We start from the raw sequence: 17,868 nt of genomic DNA, 5'->3' as shown, positions 1-17,868 counted from the left end.
AAAAAGTTACTGTAAGTTAGAAAAAGAAAATAAGAAATTAAAATCAAACTTAGCTAAATCTTATCGACTAGAAGATTTTGATAAAATGAAGTTGGAAAATGATAAATTGAAAATAGAAATAGAAAATTTGAAAAATCATGCATGCTCACATATTATAAGATATAATAGTTTAAGTCGACACTTTAGATATCATAAGGGTCAAATTAAAAAATTATCAAAGAAATATATACCTAAAAATTTTTAATTAACCTAGCAGGAAGGAACTTATATTGGGTGTCAAAATCATATTTGGATTAAATTTTAAAATCAGGACTTTCAGAGAGAAAATTAAATATTTAATTTCTTTAAGAGGCTTTATCTATAAAGTGATTGTTGCTCCAATAATCAAGAAAACCCAATGCCTCGCCACAACTTAGAAGCTAATTACTGAAATGAATGTTTAATTAACTAACTATTAAACATTTAATTATAATGTTTTCATTGTTGGTCAAAATGCTACTAGAAATAATTAAGAAATTAATTTTTCTTTTTTATCATTAATTTGTAAAATTTAAAGATTATTTTTATTATGAATTGTGTATCTCATAGATTTTTTTACAGTTAGAAAATGTTTCAACTCAGTGTTATTTTTTTTTAAAAGCAAATTTTCCAAAGTTTTTTTAAATTATAAAATCAAAATTGTTTTTTAGAATTAATTTTTCAAATTTGTTTATAAAATTAGAATTTTTGAAGTTTACACTTCCACTTTTTTGTGTATTTCCCTTATACTTTCAATTTAGACTTTTTTTAAAGTTATTTTTAAGTGCCTCATTTTTAATATGATCAAAAGGGGAAGTAAGTCTAGGGGAGGATAGTACAACAAATTTTTGTGTACTTGTAAAACTTTTTTCTTGAAAATTTGTTTATAACTGTTATTTGTTTGTAGTTTGCCCTAACTTAACTTGGATTTGATCACATCAAAAAGGGAGAGATTGTTGATACTATATGGTAGTTTTGATGTGATCAACCAAGTTAGGTTAGGTCATGTTAGTATTTAATTTTTGTGTCTAAGTGTGCAGAAACTTAGGAGCACATGAAGTCATGCGAGAGACGCAGCTAGCGAGAAGGATGGCACGGGAGAGAGCCGACGGGCTCGGTGCGTTCGAGGGATGAGGTGTTTCGGAAGAGTACACCGACATATGAGAAGGACATGCGCGACGTTCCGAGGGACGAGAAGTCGAGAGGAAGACTGCTCGAGGAGAAGGATGGGAAATGAGTTCGAGTGAGCCCTATTCTAGTTGGCCGAAATCACCCAAGCGAGCGTAGCAGCGAAAGAGCCAAAGGAGAAGTTTGGAGCTCGGTAGTAGCTGCTAGAGGCGCCTTCAATGGATTGAAGGCACCCTCGCAACCTTCTGGTGGAAGGCACCTTCAAGCACTCGAAGGTGTCTTCAAGCCTTCATGGAAGGCGCCTTCAGTCGCTTGAAGGTGCCTTTGATTGGGCAAATTTTGTCGTTGGTAAACGATAAAACTTTATCCCTTGTTGTCTTGCTGGAGGTGCCTTCCAGCATGTTGGAGGCGTCTTTCAGCTCAGGATAAGATTTTCCAGGGGCTATAAAAAGATTTCTGGACCTAGGAAATGAAATACAACACTTGTAATTGAATTCTCTTGAGTTCTGTTCTGTAATTGAGTGTATTAACTGTCGTAAAGAGGATTCTCCGTCTAAAAGAGAGATTAGTGCGCTTTCAACTTCCTTAGATTAACAACATCTCCAGTTATAATCAAGTAAATCTCTCGTGTCTCTTTTTTAATCTCTTATTTTTATTTATATAAGTGTTCATTTTAATTAAGCTATAAAAGTTTAAAGAAGGTTCGATTTTTTATTATAGGACTATTCACCCCCTGTAGCCGCCCGCCCAAGGGTCCAACACTATGTATCAAATGTAAACAGGATGAAATCTCTAAAATAGTGGAGGTTCTGTTGAAATTTTATTGAAAATTAGAGACAAAATTTATTTTCGTCGCTATATTAACGTAAATTAGCAATAGAAATAAATTTTCTGTCACTAATTATTAGAGACTGAAAACATTATTCCATTGTTAAATTAGTGGCAAAAAATTTATTTAGCGACGGAAATAAATATTTAATCGCTAAATCATCGACATAAATAAATATTCCATCGCTAATGTTAGCAACAAACTTTTATTTCATCGCTAATATTAGTGACGTAGATTAAATTATGTCGCTATATTTAGCAATAGATCTTAATACTGTCGCTAATTTTAGCAACGAAAATAAATTTTTGTGAAGGAATGAAATTTCTGTTACTAATGACATCGGTGACTAAAATTATTGCGACTGAAATTATCGGTTGCTAAGTGCATTTAGCGACTAAAATATCAGCCACTAATTGATATTCTCCTTGTAGTGACAAAATCTGAATTAAAAAATATGGAATCACCACATCAGTGACCCCCTAGAGTCGGTCCCATGGATATAAAGGGAGGTAAATATAGGTACATAGCCAAACTTATACCAATAATGACAAACAAAATCTGAATTAAGCTACTATGGCTGTGAACTTTGAAAATTTAGCCCCGGGGCTATGGTGCAGTGGCAGGACATTCAAGTTGTCACCCAGACACCCGCGGTTCGAGCCCCAGCTATGACGAATTTGCAGAAATTTTTCGTCCAAATGGGACATGCAATTAAAGGATGCTGGACTCCTAGGCTACCCGCTGCGAGTACTTCCTGATTTACCCTGGTGGCCGGTGAGAAATTCCCGTGGGGTCGGACCAATCACCCCATACTCGACGTTACCCAACCTGATTAATCATTTTATTTATTTATTACAAAAGGCGACCATGATTTCACACTAATAGTGATTTTATGATCGATCACTACGATTTTGTGATTGGTCATTGATTTTTGGGATTAATTTCATGGTCATATAGTCATGACTGCACAGTCAATTGTTGTTATTTAGACCTAGCGACGACTATTTTATGGTCTCAAAATCGATACTTGAAGTTGCATCATTTTATTCTCTTGAGTTTGACCTAACTCAATTTTTATTTCTGATTTCTTTTAAGCATCAATGAGTTTTAGTTAATCTAATCCTGGACTAATATTTTCCAAATACTCTCTTGAATATAAAAGGCTGATCTTTTCTTCTTCTAAATGTAAGCTATATGTGAGGTTTGGTAAAAAAAATTCAACATTTAATGAGTTTGACAAATTATAATTCATGGTAATATATTCGTCAAAACCACTTAAAAACATCACCATACTCTTTCTAGGATTGTCCTTATCCTGAACATATATAGTTTTTTTTAGAGTTTTAGATTTCCTAGGCCCATTAATACATTTTGATGAAAACTTATTAAACTCATTAATAGACTTAACATTTTATAATCAATATGAACCCATGTTCCAAATACTCTCTTAAATCTAAAAAAATGTATTTTAAAATGTTTTAAAGCTATCCATGAGGTTTAACAAAAATTTCAACATTTAATGAGTGTGACACATTACCAAATTATGACATTACAAATATAAAATTCACTCAAAAAAAAAAAAAAACATCGCTATTCTCTCTTAGAAACTCTCCTGATTTTGAATGTATAAAAAAAATTCAAATTTTAGACCCTCTAGGTCTATTAAAAACTCATTGATGATCGAAAAAGAATTAAATTCATAGAAGTTGAGCATCATCAAACTCATGAGAGTGTTAGGAAAAAAAGGGTATAATTTTAAAGTAATTTGATGTGTTTAATTCCATCAATATGACTTTTGTCCAAAATTCATCGATGGACTTAAGACTCCAAATTTGAAAATAAGAATATAGATGGATTCGAGGGATGACTAGGAATGTAACAATAGGAGCGTAACAATCTTAATTTTAAATAAATATTTATGAGATTGCTAAGGTAATGATTTTTTTTGGATGAAAGTGGTTGATGAAATAACTTAATTTTTAGTTTTTTTTATTTCTTTTTTGACTTGATTTTGTTCGGTTCAAGTAAGAAAAATGACAGTTTACTAAAGGACACTTAGATTTTGAGAATGTCACGCCCCAGAAGAGTCCCTGTCCGAGAAAATTTCGGCAGTATCTTCCCTGTACGGCGGATAATCAAAATTTTCTACAAGCACTAAATACTCAGCCACAGACGGCTGGAATAATAACAGTAAATAAAATCAATCACACGCAGTTTATATATGCATTCAGCCTCTGGTTGTCACAACCACGCAGTTAATAAAATAAACAACATAGTAATACTCTGACTCGAAATCAACCCTACTCAACTACACTCGTAAAGCCCAAATCCGATTTTTCTTACCTCTTCTGCCGTCCAGGCAGGCATGTAGTAGAGTAAATCCAAATCATACTAAAAGTCCATTCAACGGAAAGATTCCATACAATATCCATATGTAAGTCCAAAACAAAACTAAAATAAAGTCTGATAGCGAAAAGCTAAAATGAAACAACTCAAAAACCAGCAGCGGAGTAGCACTACGTGCAGTGGGGACTAGCGACTGGAACTCCCTCCTGACAGCATCAACCTGAAAATATCAACAATGGAGGCGGGGTGAGTCCAACACTCAGCAGGTACAGTTGATATAAGTCAAAAGTACCCACCTCCAATAGGAATGTCCAAATCCGACATCGAGATACTCGTCTCGCGTCAAAATCCTGTATCCAATAAATACATTTTTATTTAGCTAAAATTCGAATGAATTGCTAAATAAATCCTTAAAACCATTTAGGGCAAAACCCTAAATAATAATCATCAACTTATCTAAATAAAGTCTAACGATAAATTAGGGTTAGTTACCTAATCCCCAATCCACCATTAGATCAATTCCAAACTACCTAATCCTATCAATCAATCATCAACAACATAATCAAAGTAAAACCCTAAACCTTACCTCAGTTCACAATCCAAATGACTGCAGTGAAAGGTTGCTTGCTGCTGAAAAATCCTCCACACTACTAGGATCAAAATAAAATCCACAACAACAATTAAATACCCTATCCTATCAATTAGGCAGCACCCATAACTCTGTAAATCTGAGCCTCAAACCAAAAATACATAAATTTCCTTACCTATCTCGTAGCTGTGTTTGTTGATCCTCCACAAAGAAGGATTGATCTATAACAAATAAGAATATCCAAGTTCTGATCTTAAAGATCACTGCTCGGAAGGAAGGAGGGCGTCGGAAAGGGCACCGGCAGCATCAGAGAATCGGCGGCTGTCAACAAGACAGCGCACAGTGGCGATCGGCAAAGGCTCAACTATGGCTTGCTTCTTCTGTGCAAAGGACGACTCCGAGAAAGAAAGACAAAGCCTATCGTGGTGCTCGGGTCATGAGTCGGCGGCGGTCGGAGAACTCTCGGTGGCTGGCGGAGGAGAGGAGAAGAGAAGAAGGTGGTCGGGCGGCACCGGGTGGCTAGGGCAAGCAGAGGAGAGGAGTTTGGCTCAGGCAGGCGGTCGAGCGGCGGTGCTAGGGCTCCGGCAATGAACCGGCCGCCGGCGCTCGGGAAGAAGAAACCGCCGGCCGGCGGTTAGGGCAAGGAGGAGGAGAAGGCTCGGCGGCGTCGGGGAGATAAGAGAGAACGGCGAGAATGAGAGGAATAAAAAGAAATAAGATAATAAATAAGAAAAGGAAAAAGAGATAAATAAATAAATCTTTTCCTCTCTTAAATGGATAGCCCAAACAGGCTTTCTCGGGGCCCCGTTTTTGTCCCCGTGAACTCGTCCGTACAAGCTCCGAAAAATTCCCGAAAAATGTCCAAAAATTCCGGAAAATTCCCTTATTCATATCCGCCTATTTCCGGTATTTTACAGAGAATTTCCAAATCACGCACATACTTAACATTTTATCGAAGGGTGTACTTCTATTCTAAATGCCCTATCATCTATTGCGGCCAAATAAAAAAAAATGATATTTTTTTCTTACTTGAATTGAATCAAATTGAATCCAGTAATAAAATATTTAGTTATTTCATCAAATACTTTCATCCAAAAGTCATTGATGACTTTAAAACTCTCAAATTTATATCAACTTAATATGTTATACTCTTAACGACCTTTTAGATATTTATATTTGTTTTTCAAAATTTTAAGCCTTTTATGTTCTTCAATGAGTTTTGATGGAAATTTATAGATGACATTAAAGAACTCAAATTTATTTTAAATTTGCATCATTGCATCCCTAGTGATCCTCTAAATTTATTTATATTCTTATTTTCAAATTTAGAGTATTAATAAAAAATAAAAAACCGTATAATTAGAATTTTTTTAAAAATCTATAAAACATTATTGTAATTTGAAACAAGAAGCTAGGTGATTTTTTTCTTTTCTTTTTTATTGTACTTTGATATTAAAATAGAAAATTTAAAATAAAAAAAATTAAATTTGAAAATAAGTAAATATATGCATTTAGGGACACCAAAAGTTAAAGATGCAAATTTAGAATATGATCAAAACTCTTCACTTTTGGTTAAAATTCTTATCTAAAAAGTTTAAAATTTTGGGGAAAAAATATTAATAGATTTAGGAAGTTATTAGGAGTGCAATAATGCTAATTTGACATAAATGTGATTTTTTTAAGGTTATCAATGACTTTTAGATGGAAGTATATAAATAAATAACTATTTTATTTTTTTTAGCTTAATTCAATTTGGTTCAAAAAATCAACTTTTTTTTTTTTAAAATTTAGAGTTGCAATGGGCAAAGTGACATTTTGAAAAGAAGTGGGTCTTTTGATAAAATACAAAATAGGTACCCTTTGATAAAAGGTGTTATGATAATTCACCTTTTTATTAAGTTTAAAGGTTAAATACATCTTTTTTTTGTATTAGATATGTTGATATAATAAATCGCCCTTAAGTTTTTTTTAATTAAAAAATTTATAATCGCCTATAAAAACAATAATCATGTCAAGAATCAGAGACGTTGAAGGCATACCAACCGAATTCGATTGGACCTTTTTCTATTATCATTTTCATGTAGACATAAATATTAAAAAAATATCATTATTATCATTTAAATCCGTACCCGTCACATCGCTTGATTTGAACTATAAAAATTCTCCGATCCATGACCCGGAAGCGTGACTCAGCCACTTTGACTCGGAAGCGTCTTAATGATTGTGCACGTTCACGGGGTGCGAGTGGGCAGCAAGCGACCGAAGGGTTCGCCAAACACACCACGGCGCCAGCTGGCTTTTTCCGTGTGTGGCCACCTGCTCGGGAGGCACTAAGCCGTGTGGAGATCGGACTCTCTTGGATATATTTAGGTTGGATGGGAGGGCGAGGCTCCCGTTGTTATCCTCGGTTGCCACGAACGCACCAGGGAGATGGGGCTGTTAGGAGCGATTGTGGCGCATCCGGAGGAGCTCTACCCCATGGTAAAGCTTAAGATGTCCATGGACCGCGTGCGACGCCAGATCCCGGCGGAGCCCCACTGGCACTTCTCCTACTCCATGCTCCAGAAAGTCTCGCGCAGCTTCGCTCTTGTCATCCAGCAGTTACGCCCACAGCTCCGGAATGCGGTCAGACTAACCCCCACCGTTTTTTGTTCAATCTTTTTTTTTTCTTCTCATTGCTCTGATTTCGATTTCCTCGTTTCAAGTGGAAGATCTGTTATCTCATGCGATTGCTATCTGATTTGCCCGCACATACGCTTCCTGATTTGATATCGGTTTTTGGACTAGTCAAGTCGGTATGTGCGATTAGATCCTTTATCCAGTTCGAAAAAAAAAATAGTTTCTAGTTAGTATTGACGGTTGTTGAGCGTTTCTTGGATGTCCAAGTATATTAGTTCGCGTCTCCATTGCCTGGCTAACGAGGAGTCCTGCATTTTGATCTTGTCTGATTGATGTTGATTCGAAGATATCAGACTATTTGGAAGAGAAATTATAGAGATAAATCTAAGAACATCTGAAGATGAAGATAAATATTTCTTTTTTTTTTAATGCATACACACATTCGTATTTTTTTTTACTAGTATTATGCCATCAGAATGCTGTTGACTTGTCATAGATTCTCAACAGCCTCCATTTATTTAATAAGTTTCTTTGTTATCTTATTTATACACACATGTAAACTTGTGGATGCCTTGAGATATCCAAATTTTATTTTACTATTAATCAGTTGGTACATTATTACCATTGTTCAACATGGAAACGCCAGTCTATTCTGATCCCCAATTTTTCGCTCCCCTTTCTTCTATTGTGCTACATCTTCATTGTTGTGGAGAGCCTTGTGGGGGAACTAGGGACAGTTAAAAAGTTCCCACTGTGCAGGGGTGAAGAGCAACATTCACAATGAAATAAAAATTCTCAGACTGACTCAATCAATGATACAAGTGTTGTATCAAATACAAATTGTATGTGAGATTGAGTTTGTTGTACGGAGACCAAAAATATCCCTTTTGAGGTAGTCTAAGTTACAAGTGTTCAGTCCTAATGATGTATGAGTAGAAACATGCAGGATAATAGAATAAGACTATCATGTTTCATGATGATTATATCCATGCACGGCCCATTGCCTGTGTGCTATTGATACATGCACTATGTAAGTAATCTATAAGAACAATATCTTATCATTTTTGTCTCAACATTTTGAGATAACCACATGGACATTATCCTATCAACTTTACGCAACACTCTATTAATTTGAGTCAAGAAGAGCTTAGTACTGTCTTGTTGTTATTCATAAGAAGCATTACACTATATATAGAGCTCAAACGTAACATGGGTACATGATAGATAAATAGCAGTGTGCCAAATTAATTAATTAAGCTTGGATGATAATATGGGCACACATCTGGATAACTATAAATTTTAGTTCTTTCCAAGGTTGATTTCCTTTTTACGTCCCCATGTCGCCACACGGGAGGGACATGGGGACGTAAAAAAGGGGATCCTATCAACTAACTTGTTCCAACCTAGGATAATAAACTCATGAGCTTGGTCTTACTTCACTGCCGAGAAACGAGAAATGAAAGAAGACTTCCATATCCAAGCTTAGCTTAGACGTAGGTTGATGTAGGCCCACCTAGATGTAGCTGGGGATCAATCACTTGTGGGATGACTTGAGTGTTGTTTGTGGTTCCACTCAAGGTCAAACATGGCTTGGACATTCATTCAAGATAAAGGCAACGCAACCCTGGGTGACTTGTCAATGAGTTTTGGTCTCTTAGCCTAGGTTGAAGCAGGTCCACCGAGCCTGTAGCTAGGGACCAATCACTTGAGGGATGGTTTGAGCATTGTTTGTGTGGCAATTCTACCACCCAAGTTTCAACTCAACTATGCTTGTGGGGGCAGCTTGAGCGTTGTTTGTGGTTCAACTCAAGGTGGACCATAGTTTGGACTTTCGTTTGAGCTGATGCAACTTGGTTCTGTGGTGACCTAGGTTTAGTTAGGTCTCATATGATGTGGGAGAGGAAGAGAACTTGTCTCTACTCGACTTAAAACGAGTGCAAGGGGTTTGAGACTACTATCACTTTTGTGGCTAGAGAATGTCCCTCTCTTTTACTGATGCTTTAAAGATGGTGGTGGTAAGGGCTCTAAGCACTACAAAGTGTTCAAAAACCATTGCTCAAGGTTTTCTTTGTGATTAGGAAAATTGCTTTTATAGGCCCTGCAAAGTGTGCTGACTAATCTTTGGAGCCATGTGGTGCCACCGGGTTAGCTCTTTTAATTGGGCTATACACGTGGGGCTATCTGATAGTTTTAGTGGCTTCTTAAATATAGCTAGCTTCAGTTATTCATAAAATGAACAAGTTGCTCCTGTTGATGGACTACATAAGCACATGACTAGACAATTGAAGAGGACCTAGATTGAAGAAGACAGGCATAAATCTAAGAGGAAATGTCCTTTCCCGAAGAAGAAAGCCTGCATCATGAAGTACATAAAATTTTAGAGCCATCCACTTTAGCAAGGAAACATTTTGAGTTGATGAGTAACTACAACTCTATGCTTGTAGTAATTTGAACTTGTGCCTAGTTGGATTGTTGAACACTTCAGAGCAAGTTCCCATTGCCTAGAGGAAAATCATGAGGGCTGAATGGGATCTAATAGATAAGCCTTGGAAGAGAACGAGGCTTGCCTTGATGTACATGTACTAATTGATGCTTCCTTTACTAGCCTGAGTGATTTCACAACATGCACACCCTGGACATGCTTTTGAGATGCACCAAGGGCATAATTCGACTGTTCCATGAGCAGATGACATTGAAGATGGCGAAGACAGAGCAATTGATGCTTGAATCTCTATCCACTAGTTGATGCCAATAAGGTGGAGTAGTCAAGTGAACAAGGTCGAGCTTGACTCCCTAAGGAATTTGTGCAATAAATGGGAGCAGATGATCATTGCTCTCAAGGATGAAGCTTACCACCTTGATTGACATTGTGGAGGTCTTTCTTGACAATAAAAGTCTAGGAGTGAGAGAAAGAAGCTCTAAGTCTAGAATAATGAAATTCATGATTAGAACCAACTACTATGGTAATCTTAGAGATCAAAAGGTGGATAAAAGAGTATTAGAGGTGGCCATGTAGTGTTAGGATTAAAGCACCAATCCTAGTAATCGAAAGCGATAAAAAATTGATGCAAAATAAACACAAAGAACACAAGATTTATAGTGGTTCACCCTCAATTTGACAGCTACGCCCACTTGCCATCTTGAAACCAGAGAATTTCAAGAAAGTGTCCTCAGAACACTCTCTCTCTCTCTCTCTGAATCATATATTTCAATGACGGATCCCCTCGGGATGGTCTAGTGGCTAGCACATGAGGTGTTGCCACCATGAGGTCTGGGGTTCGAATCTTGGCAAAGTCGAGGTAAATGTCTCCCTTATGTGCTAGTCACTATTCCAAAGGCTAGTAGCCGCCCGTGATTTATCTCCTCCGTGTTGGCCTTGGGACGAGTTGGTGGGGGTGCTGGGGGCGAGCGTATTCGCCTTTTGCCACCATATATTTCAATGATGGTCGCCCACAATTATAAGTGAATTAGGACTACAAATAATATGTGTCAAATACCTAAAATATCATTACATAAAATAATTAGGCTCCAAACACATTAATAATCTCCCATTTGGAGACTAATTCACCATCAACTGTTTTTATCCCCAACGACCGGAACTCCTCGGTGGAGAAGTCTAACTGAAGTTGCACACAACTTCAGTTTCTCAAGTGTCACAGACTTTGTCCACATATCAGCTGGATTATGACTTCCTTATATCTTCTCAAGAGCTAAAATTGTATCCTCCAAAGCTGATCTTACAAAGTGATATTGAACCACTATATGCATTGTCCTAGCATGATAAACAAGATTCTTAGTGTCATAATACAACACCCCATTTCATATTTGTGACCCAACTCTTTTAGAAAAGCCAGCAACCAATCCATCTCTTTGCTAGTCTCTGTTACTGCAACAAACTGTGCCTCAGTAGTAGAAAGTGCAACCATCTTCTGCAATTTTGAAACCCAACAAACTGTCTACCACCTAAAGTATAAATAAATCCAGTAGTACTCTTTCTGCTATCTACATCACTAGACATATCAGCATCAACATATCCATGCAAGCTAAAATCTGACTTTCAACTGCATAAAGAGGAGTTTTCAGTATTTTTCAAATACCTGAGAATTCATTTCACCACCTCCCAATGTTGTTTTCCTGGATTACTTATAAACCTGCTCACAACTCCCACTGCATGTGCTATATTTGGTCTAGTACATATCATCGCAGACATAAGACAACCAATGACAAAAGCATAGGGTACCTTGTCCATTTAGGCTTGCTGCTTATGTGAAGGTGACTCATTCTTGGATAGATGAAATGATGAGCCGAAGTTGTGTTCACTATCTTTGCTCAATCCATGTTTAAATTTGCTAAGCACTTTCTTTATATATTCTTGCTGAGATAACGTTAGGACCTCTTTGTCCCTAATAGATTGCATTCCAATGATTTATTTTGCAGTACCCAACTCCGTCATCAAAAACTTCTGACATTTTCTTTTTCAGTTTATTAATCTCCAATATACTAGTTTTAGCAATCAACATATCATCAACTTAAATTAATAAAATGATATATGAGTTATCAAACATCTCAGAAAGCCATTCTGCTCATAAAACTGTTAAACTTTTTATACCATTGTCTAGGTGCTTGGTTTAAACCATAACTCTTTTGAAGCTTACATACCATTTTCTCCTTTCCTTGTACCTCAAAACCCAGTGGCTATTGCATGTAAATTTCTTTCTCCAAGTCACCATAAAGAAAGACATTTTTTACATCCATTTGCTGAAGATGATATTCCTTTGCCACTCACCCAAGAATCGTTTTGGTTTTGGTCAACTTAACCTTTGGAGAGAAAATCTAAGTGTCATCAATTCCTTCTTTCTGCTTTCACCACCAATCTTGCTTTATAGCGCTTTCTACCATCACATTCTTCTTTTACTTGGTAAACTTACTTATTTTGTAATGCCTTTTTCCCATGTGGTAACTCTGCTAACTGCCATGTTTGAAAAGAATCCATCTCATCTTGCATGATTGACTTCCATTTGATTGATTCATGAACTTGCATCGCCTCATGACTTTCTGGTTCACTCTATTGGTCAATTAAATATAATTAAGTGATGGAGAAAATCTCAATGGTGGTTTGATAATCATGAAAGATCTCCTCAATTTTAGCACACGAATGGTTCTGGGGCTACATACTCTTGGTCTATTAGGAGTATATTTTCTTCATTTATTGAAGCATATTGTTGCAAATCGTTCACTGGAATATTTTTAAAGTGAGCTACCTCAGGACCTTTTACTTCAAAATTCGTGTTCTCTAAATTTTAATCTGTCTTTGCACAACACTTGCTCATTGAAAATTACATCCCTACTCGTGATCTTTTGATTTTGGTCATCTTAAAAATGCTAACCAAACTCGGCATCACCATAGCCAATAAAAAATTATTGTTTAGATTTCAGATCAGGTTTACTTCTAGCAGAAGCATCAACATGAACATATGGGAGGCAACTGAACGTTTTCAAAAAAGAATGGTTTACGGTTTTATCGCTCCAAATCTCCTCATGTATACTATAATCTAAAGACACCGAGGGACCCTTGTTAATAAAATAAATTGTTAATTGCTTCAGTCCAAAACGTCATACACAATCATGTATGAATCTTCCTTTTAGGAGGATTTTCCGGTACACTTTTCATCATCTTGATCCCATTTTCAACACAATAATGTTACACAATGTATTCACCTCCATTATCAGATTTAAACACTTTTAAATTTGTTTCATTTTCTACCATGACTCTCTACTTTTTAAAAGTATCAAACACATCAGATTTATTTTTCATAAAATAAATCCATACCTTCGTACCTTTTTGGTAGAATCATCAATGAATGTGACATAGTAGTTGGATCCTCCACGAGAAATTGTAGTTGTAGGCCCCCAAACATTAATATGTACCAACTCCAATTTGTCTTCTCTCAGATTTTGCCAGATTTAGAGAAGCAAACTCTTTTCTACTTTTCAAGAACACAACTTTCAGATAATTGAAGTTCAAAAGATTTCAACTCTTGTATGCCCGAGCCTGTAATGCCTTAAATTTAACTTGGCACAGTTATTAACAACAACAATCATATCTTTGCAATTAGAAGTTATATAAAGAGTTCCAGTTTTATTGCCATGTGCAACAACCATTGAACCTTTTGTAATCTTCCATGCACCACCACAAAAGGTAATATTATGCCCTTCATCATTGAGTTGTCCTCCCAAAATTAAATTTCACATTTCGGTACATGTCTCACCATTTGTATTTTCCACATAGCTCCATTTGACATCATTAAGCAAATACCTCCAATACCCATAATACCTAAGGCTCTCCATCAGCTAGATATACTGCTCTATAATTTGACAATGAGTAGTAGTGTGAAAAGATGCCCCCGAGTCTAAAACCTAAAAATCAATAGGTCTATTAACAGACAAAAGTAACTTATCCTGAAATCTCATGAGTTGCTAGTACAACATTGCCCTTATTTTTGTCCTTCTTTGGTGCTATACAATTTTTTTTCTTCATATGGTCTTGTCCCCTAAATTCGCCCCTGACGAACCAGTCATGGCCGGTCCAAGCTCTGATAAAGGAGGAGGGTTGCATTAGGTTGTCTGCTAGCGTTAAAACCATGGTTTAAAGTGTCGTGCCGAGACGGTTGAAACGGGCGAAACATCTCGTTCTGCTCGGCGACTGACACCGGCATGACCAAGGCACCAGACTCGCGATAGGTGCGAAGTGTTACACGATCTCGTGGCTGTAGCAGAGGGGTCGCATAACCCTTCCACTGTTGCCACGGAGGCATCGTGCAACCCTATGGTCGTTGTAGAGGGGTCACACGGTCAACGTAGTCGCGCAGAAGGAGTCACGCAATCCCCACAACCATGGCTGGTCGCGCAACCCCACGGCAGTGCCGAAGTCGTGCGGGCTCACGAGTGGTGTCGGATTTCAGATTTTTTTTTTAATTAAATTTATGTTAATTATTTTAATCAACTCCTAGCTATGATAGAGATAATCTAGAGAGACTTTATTAAACCCTAATAAAATTATCTAATTAATTTTATATTTCATTTATTTTAATTTAAAAATTATAATAATTTTTTTTTAATTTATTTATCTATTTTCATATATTTTCCTTTTTTTAAAGATTATTTTTTATATTGTTTATTTTTTTAATTATTTATGTTAAATATTTTAGTTTTTAATTAATATATTTTTTATTTAAAAAATACCGAAACTATATCGGCATGGCATGATACGGTACTGAAATTGTATCGTTTCGGTCCAGGACCGAAACCTCGGCACGGGTCGAAATTTTAAACCTTGGTTAAAACTATGACAAATGTTCAATGTATGAATTCATTAAACTATTGTTTTAATACTAGGTTGTTTCCCGAAAGAAACATGTTGTAGGGTCCGACTGTAACGTCTCGGCAAGAATACCATCGCATCTCCAGAACTCAGGTGTAATAGAAAAAAGATTAAGGAGACCACAACTAATGAGTCATACCATGAAATTTTGGGAAAAAGTAATAGAAAAAAGATTAAGGAGATCACGGTGATCGAAAATCAATTTGGGTTCATATCTAGAAGGTCGACAATAGAAGCTATACATCTTCTTAGACAACTAATTGAAAAATATCGGAGCAAAAACAAGATCTATATATGATATTCATTGACATAGAAAAAGCTTATGATAGAGTCCCAAAAGAAATTATATGGAGAATTCTAGAAAAGTGAGGTGTTAGCGTAACATATATTGAACTAATTAAGGATATGTACGAGGATGTAACAACAAGAGTAAAGACGCAGAGTAATTGAAGCATTTCCAATAAAAATAGGGTTATATCAAAATCAATCATATCTTTTTACACTAATTATGAATGCACTTACTATACACATTCAAGACATAGTACCGTGGTGTATGTTATTTGTAGATGATATTGTTTTGGTAGATGAAACATGTGAAGAAGTAAATGCTAAACTAGAATTTTGACAGGAAACACTAGAAGGGAAAGACTTTAGACTTAGTAGAATAAAAACAATATATGAAATTTAAGTTTAGCAATATTAGAGGTAATGAGATAATTGTTAAGATTGAGATGATGAGTTGGCCGGAACCGAGAGTTTAAATATTTAGAATCATTTTTGCAAAACGTTGGAGGAATTAAGAGAGATGTCTTACATAGAATACAAGCAGGATAGTTGAAATGGAGGAAAGCGTCAAGTGTTTTATGTGAGTAAAGTACCTCTAAATTTAAAAAAAAGTTTTACAAAATCGTAGTTAGATCTGCTATGTTATATGGAACGGAATGCTGGGCTATGACTCGAGCACATAAGTAGAAGATGAGAGTTGCAAAGATGAGGATGTTAAGGTAAATGTTTGTGGACATACGAGGATGGACAGAATAAGAAATGAGAGCATTAAAGAGAAAGTCAGAGTTGTATCTATTGCGTTTAAGATCATATGGGCATGTACTTAGACGACCAATAAATATTCTAGTTAGGCGATGTGAAACTATGACGAACACACATATCAAACGAGGAAAAGATGAAGCCCAAAAAAGACTTGGTTAGCAACAATAAAATAAGATAAAATTTATTTAAATATAGATGATGATATAGTAGGAGATAAAGCTCAATGACATAAAAGGATCTAACCGACCTCACCTAGTGGGATAAGACTTAGTTGTTGTTGTTGTATGGTCTTGTCCCCCACAATTCCAACACTCCATATTTATTGCAGATTTGAAATTATTTTTACCATTCCTTGACTTTGATTTATCTCGGTTCTAGTTAGAATTTATGTTGTTCCCTCTACCTCTACTTTCAATATTTTGAGCAGAAATTGATATCGCTGTTTCAACAGAATCAATTCTGCGAACTTCCTCCATAAGCATTCAATCTCTGACATCATTAAAATTGAGTTTTGCACTCAACAGAATTACTAACCGCAGCCTGCATTGGTTCCTAACTGTTTGGTAGAGATGCTAAGAGTATCAAGGCATAAACTTTGTCATCAAAATTAATTTGAACAGAAGACAATTGATGGACATTTGTGTTAAACTCATTCTGGTGTGTTGTCACAGAAGCCTCTTCTGTCATCTTCAAATGATATTGTTTTCTTATAAGAAATTTTTGTACATGTTTGACAAAACCTTCATCAAATCCACAGTCGATTTCTCCTTTGCAACCTTACAAGGATCGGTCTTTGACAATGTCAATTCAATAACCCCCAAAACCTGTCTATCAAGGAGATTCCAATGGCCATCTGGCACACCTTCTGGTTTCTTCCCCTAAAGCAGCAGATGCAATTTTTTATTCTAGAGATAGTCCTCAATCTACATTCTCCAGAAAGCAAAATCATTACCATTGAATTTTCCAATCCCATCTGCCAAACTTTCTTCAGCAGCCATCACTTTCAAATTCAATTTGATGATCTGATTCTAGTTGTTAGGATTAAAGTACCTATCTTAATAACTGAAAGTGATAAAAAAAAATTGGTGAACAATAAATACAAAGATCTCACAAGATTATAATGGTTAACTTCACCCTCGATTTGACAATTATGTACACTTGCCACCTCTGCAGATTTACACTATATCGAAACCAAGATTACAAAGAGAATTTTAAGGTGTCCTTTGTCCTCTTAGAACTATTTTTTTCTTACTCTCTGCGTGAATCATATAGTTCAATGATGACCGTCCATAATTATAAGTGAACTAGGGCTACAAATAATGTGTCAAATACCTAAAATATCCTTACATAAAATAATTAATCTCCACACACATTATCATGGAGATCTTAGCAGACAAGAACTAAAAGTCCATGGTTTTCCTCCGACAATAGTACCATGTGAGGTTGAACATTGGGCCATTTGCTATATAGAGTTGACTAGGACTATACTTCTTGGTTAGGCTTTACCTTGCCAAGTCAACCTTTGACTCCAACTGCACCTTATGCTTGTCTCGAGATATCCAAGTGATAACAATGGAGTAAGCATTCTCCTGGAAGTAGGAGAAGGCTTGGGTGATGTGGCATAAGCAAGAGAGTTCATTTAACCATAAAATAACCACTTAAAGTGAAGGCCATCTTTGAGGTTGCTCGAGCAAAGAAGACTATAAAGAAGTCGAGGTGGTTAGCCCAAGCTTGAAATATATCAAGGGATAGGTTTGAAGGGGCAGTTCGTTAGGAACAATATGGTGTAGGCCTTTATTTCCTTTATTTATTTTGTTTAATAATTTTGTATTGGTTTATCATTATTTTGTAAACACAATTTTGTGAAATGAATTGACAATGTTTAGAAGGGAGCCTTGGCGCAATGGTAAA

General features: G+C 36.1%; 1 protein-coding gene across 2 annotated transcripts in view; it reads left to right on the top strand.

The window, feature by feature from the left end:
- Positions 1-7,156: 7,156 nt before the first annotated feature.
- The window catches only part of LOC122041920 (squalene synthase 8-like), a 35,112-nt gene continuing 24,400 nt past the window's right edge, over positions 7,157-17,868 (top strand). The window contains exon 1 of one of the 2 annotated variants that reach the window (XM_042601801.1): positions 7,157-7,535. In XM_042601801.1, coding sequence (XP_042457735.1) covers positions 7,341-7,535 — 195 coding nt within the window. In that variant the 5' untranslated portion in view covers positions 7,157-7,340. The remainder of the gene's footprint in view (positions 7,536-17,868) is intronic. The other variant, XM_042601802.1, reaches the window with a different exon arrangement.

This window comes from Zingiber officinale, chromosome 2A (genome assembly GCF_018446385.1).
Source record: "Zingiber officinale cultivar Zhangliang chromosome 2A, Zo_v1.1, whole genome shotgun sequence".
Taxonomy (NCBI): Eukaryota; Viridiplantae; Streptophyta; class Magnoliopsida; order Zingiberales; family Zingiberaceae; genus Zingiber; species Zingiber officinale.
This window is presented reverse-complemented; position numbering and strand designations above follow the sequence as displayed.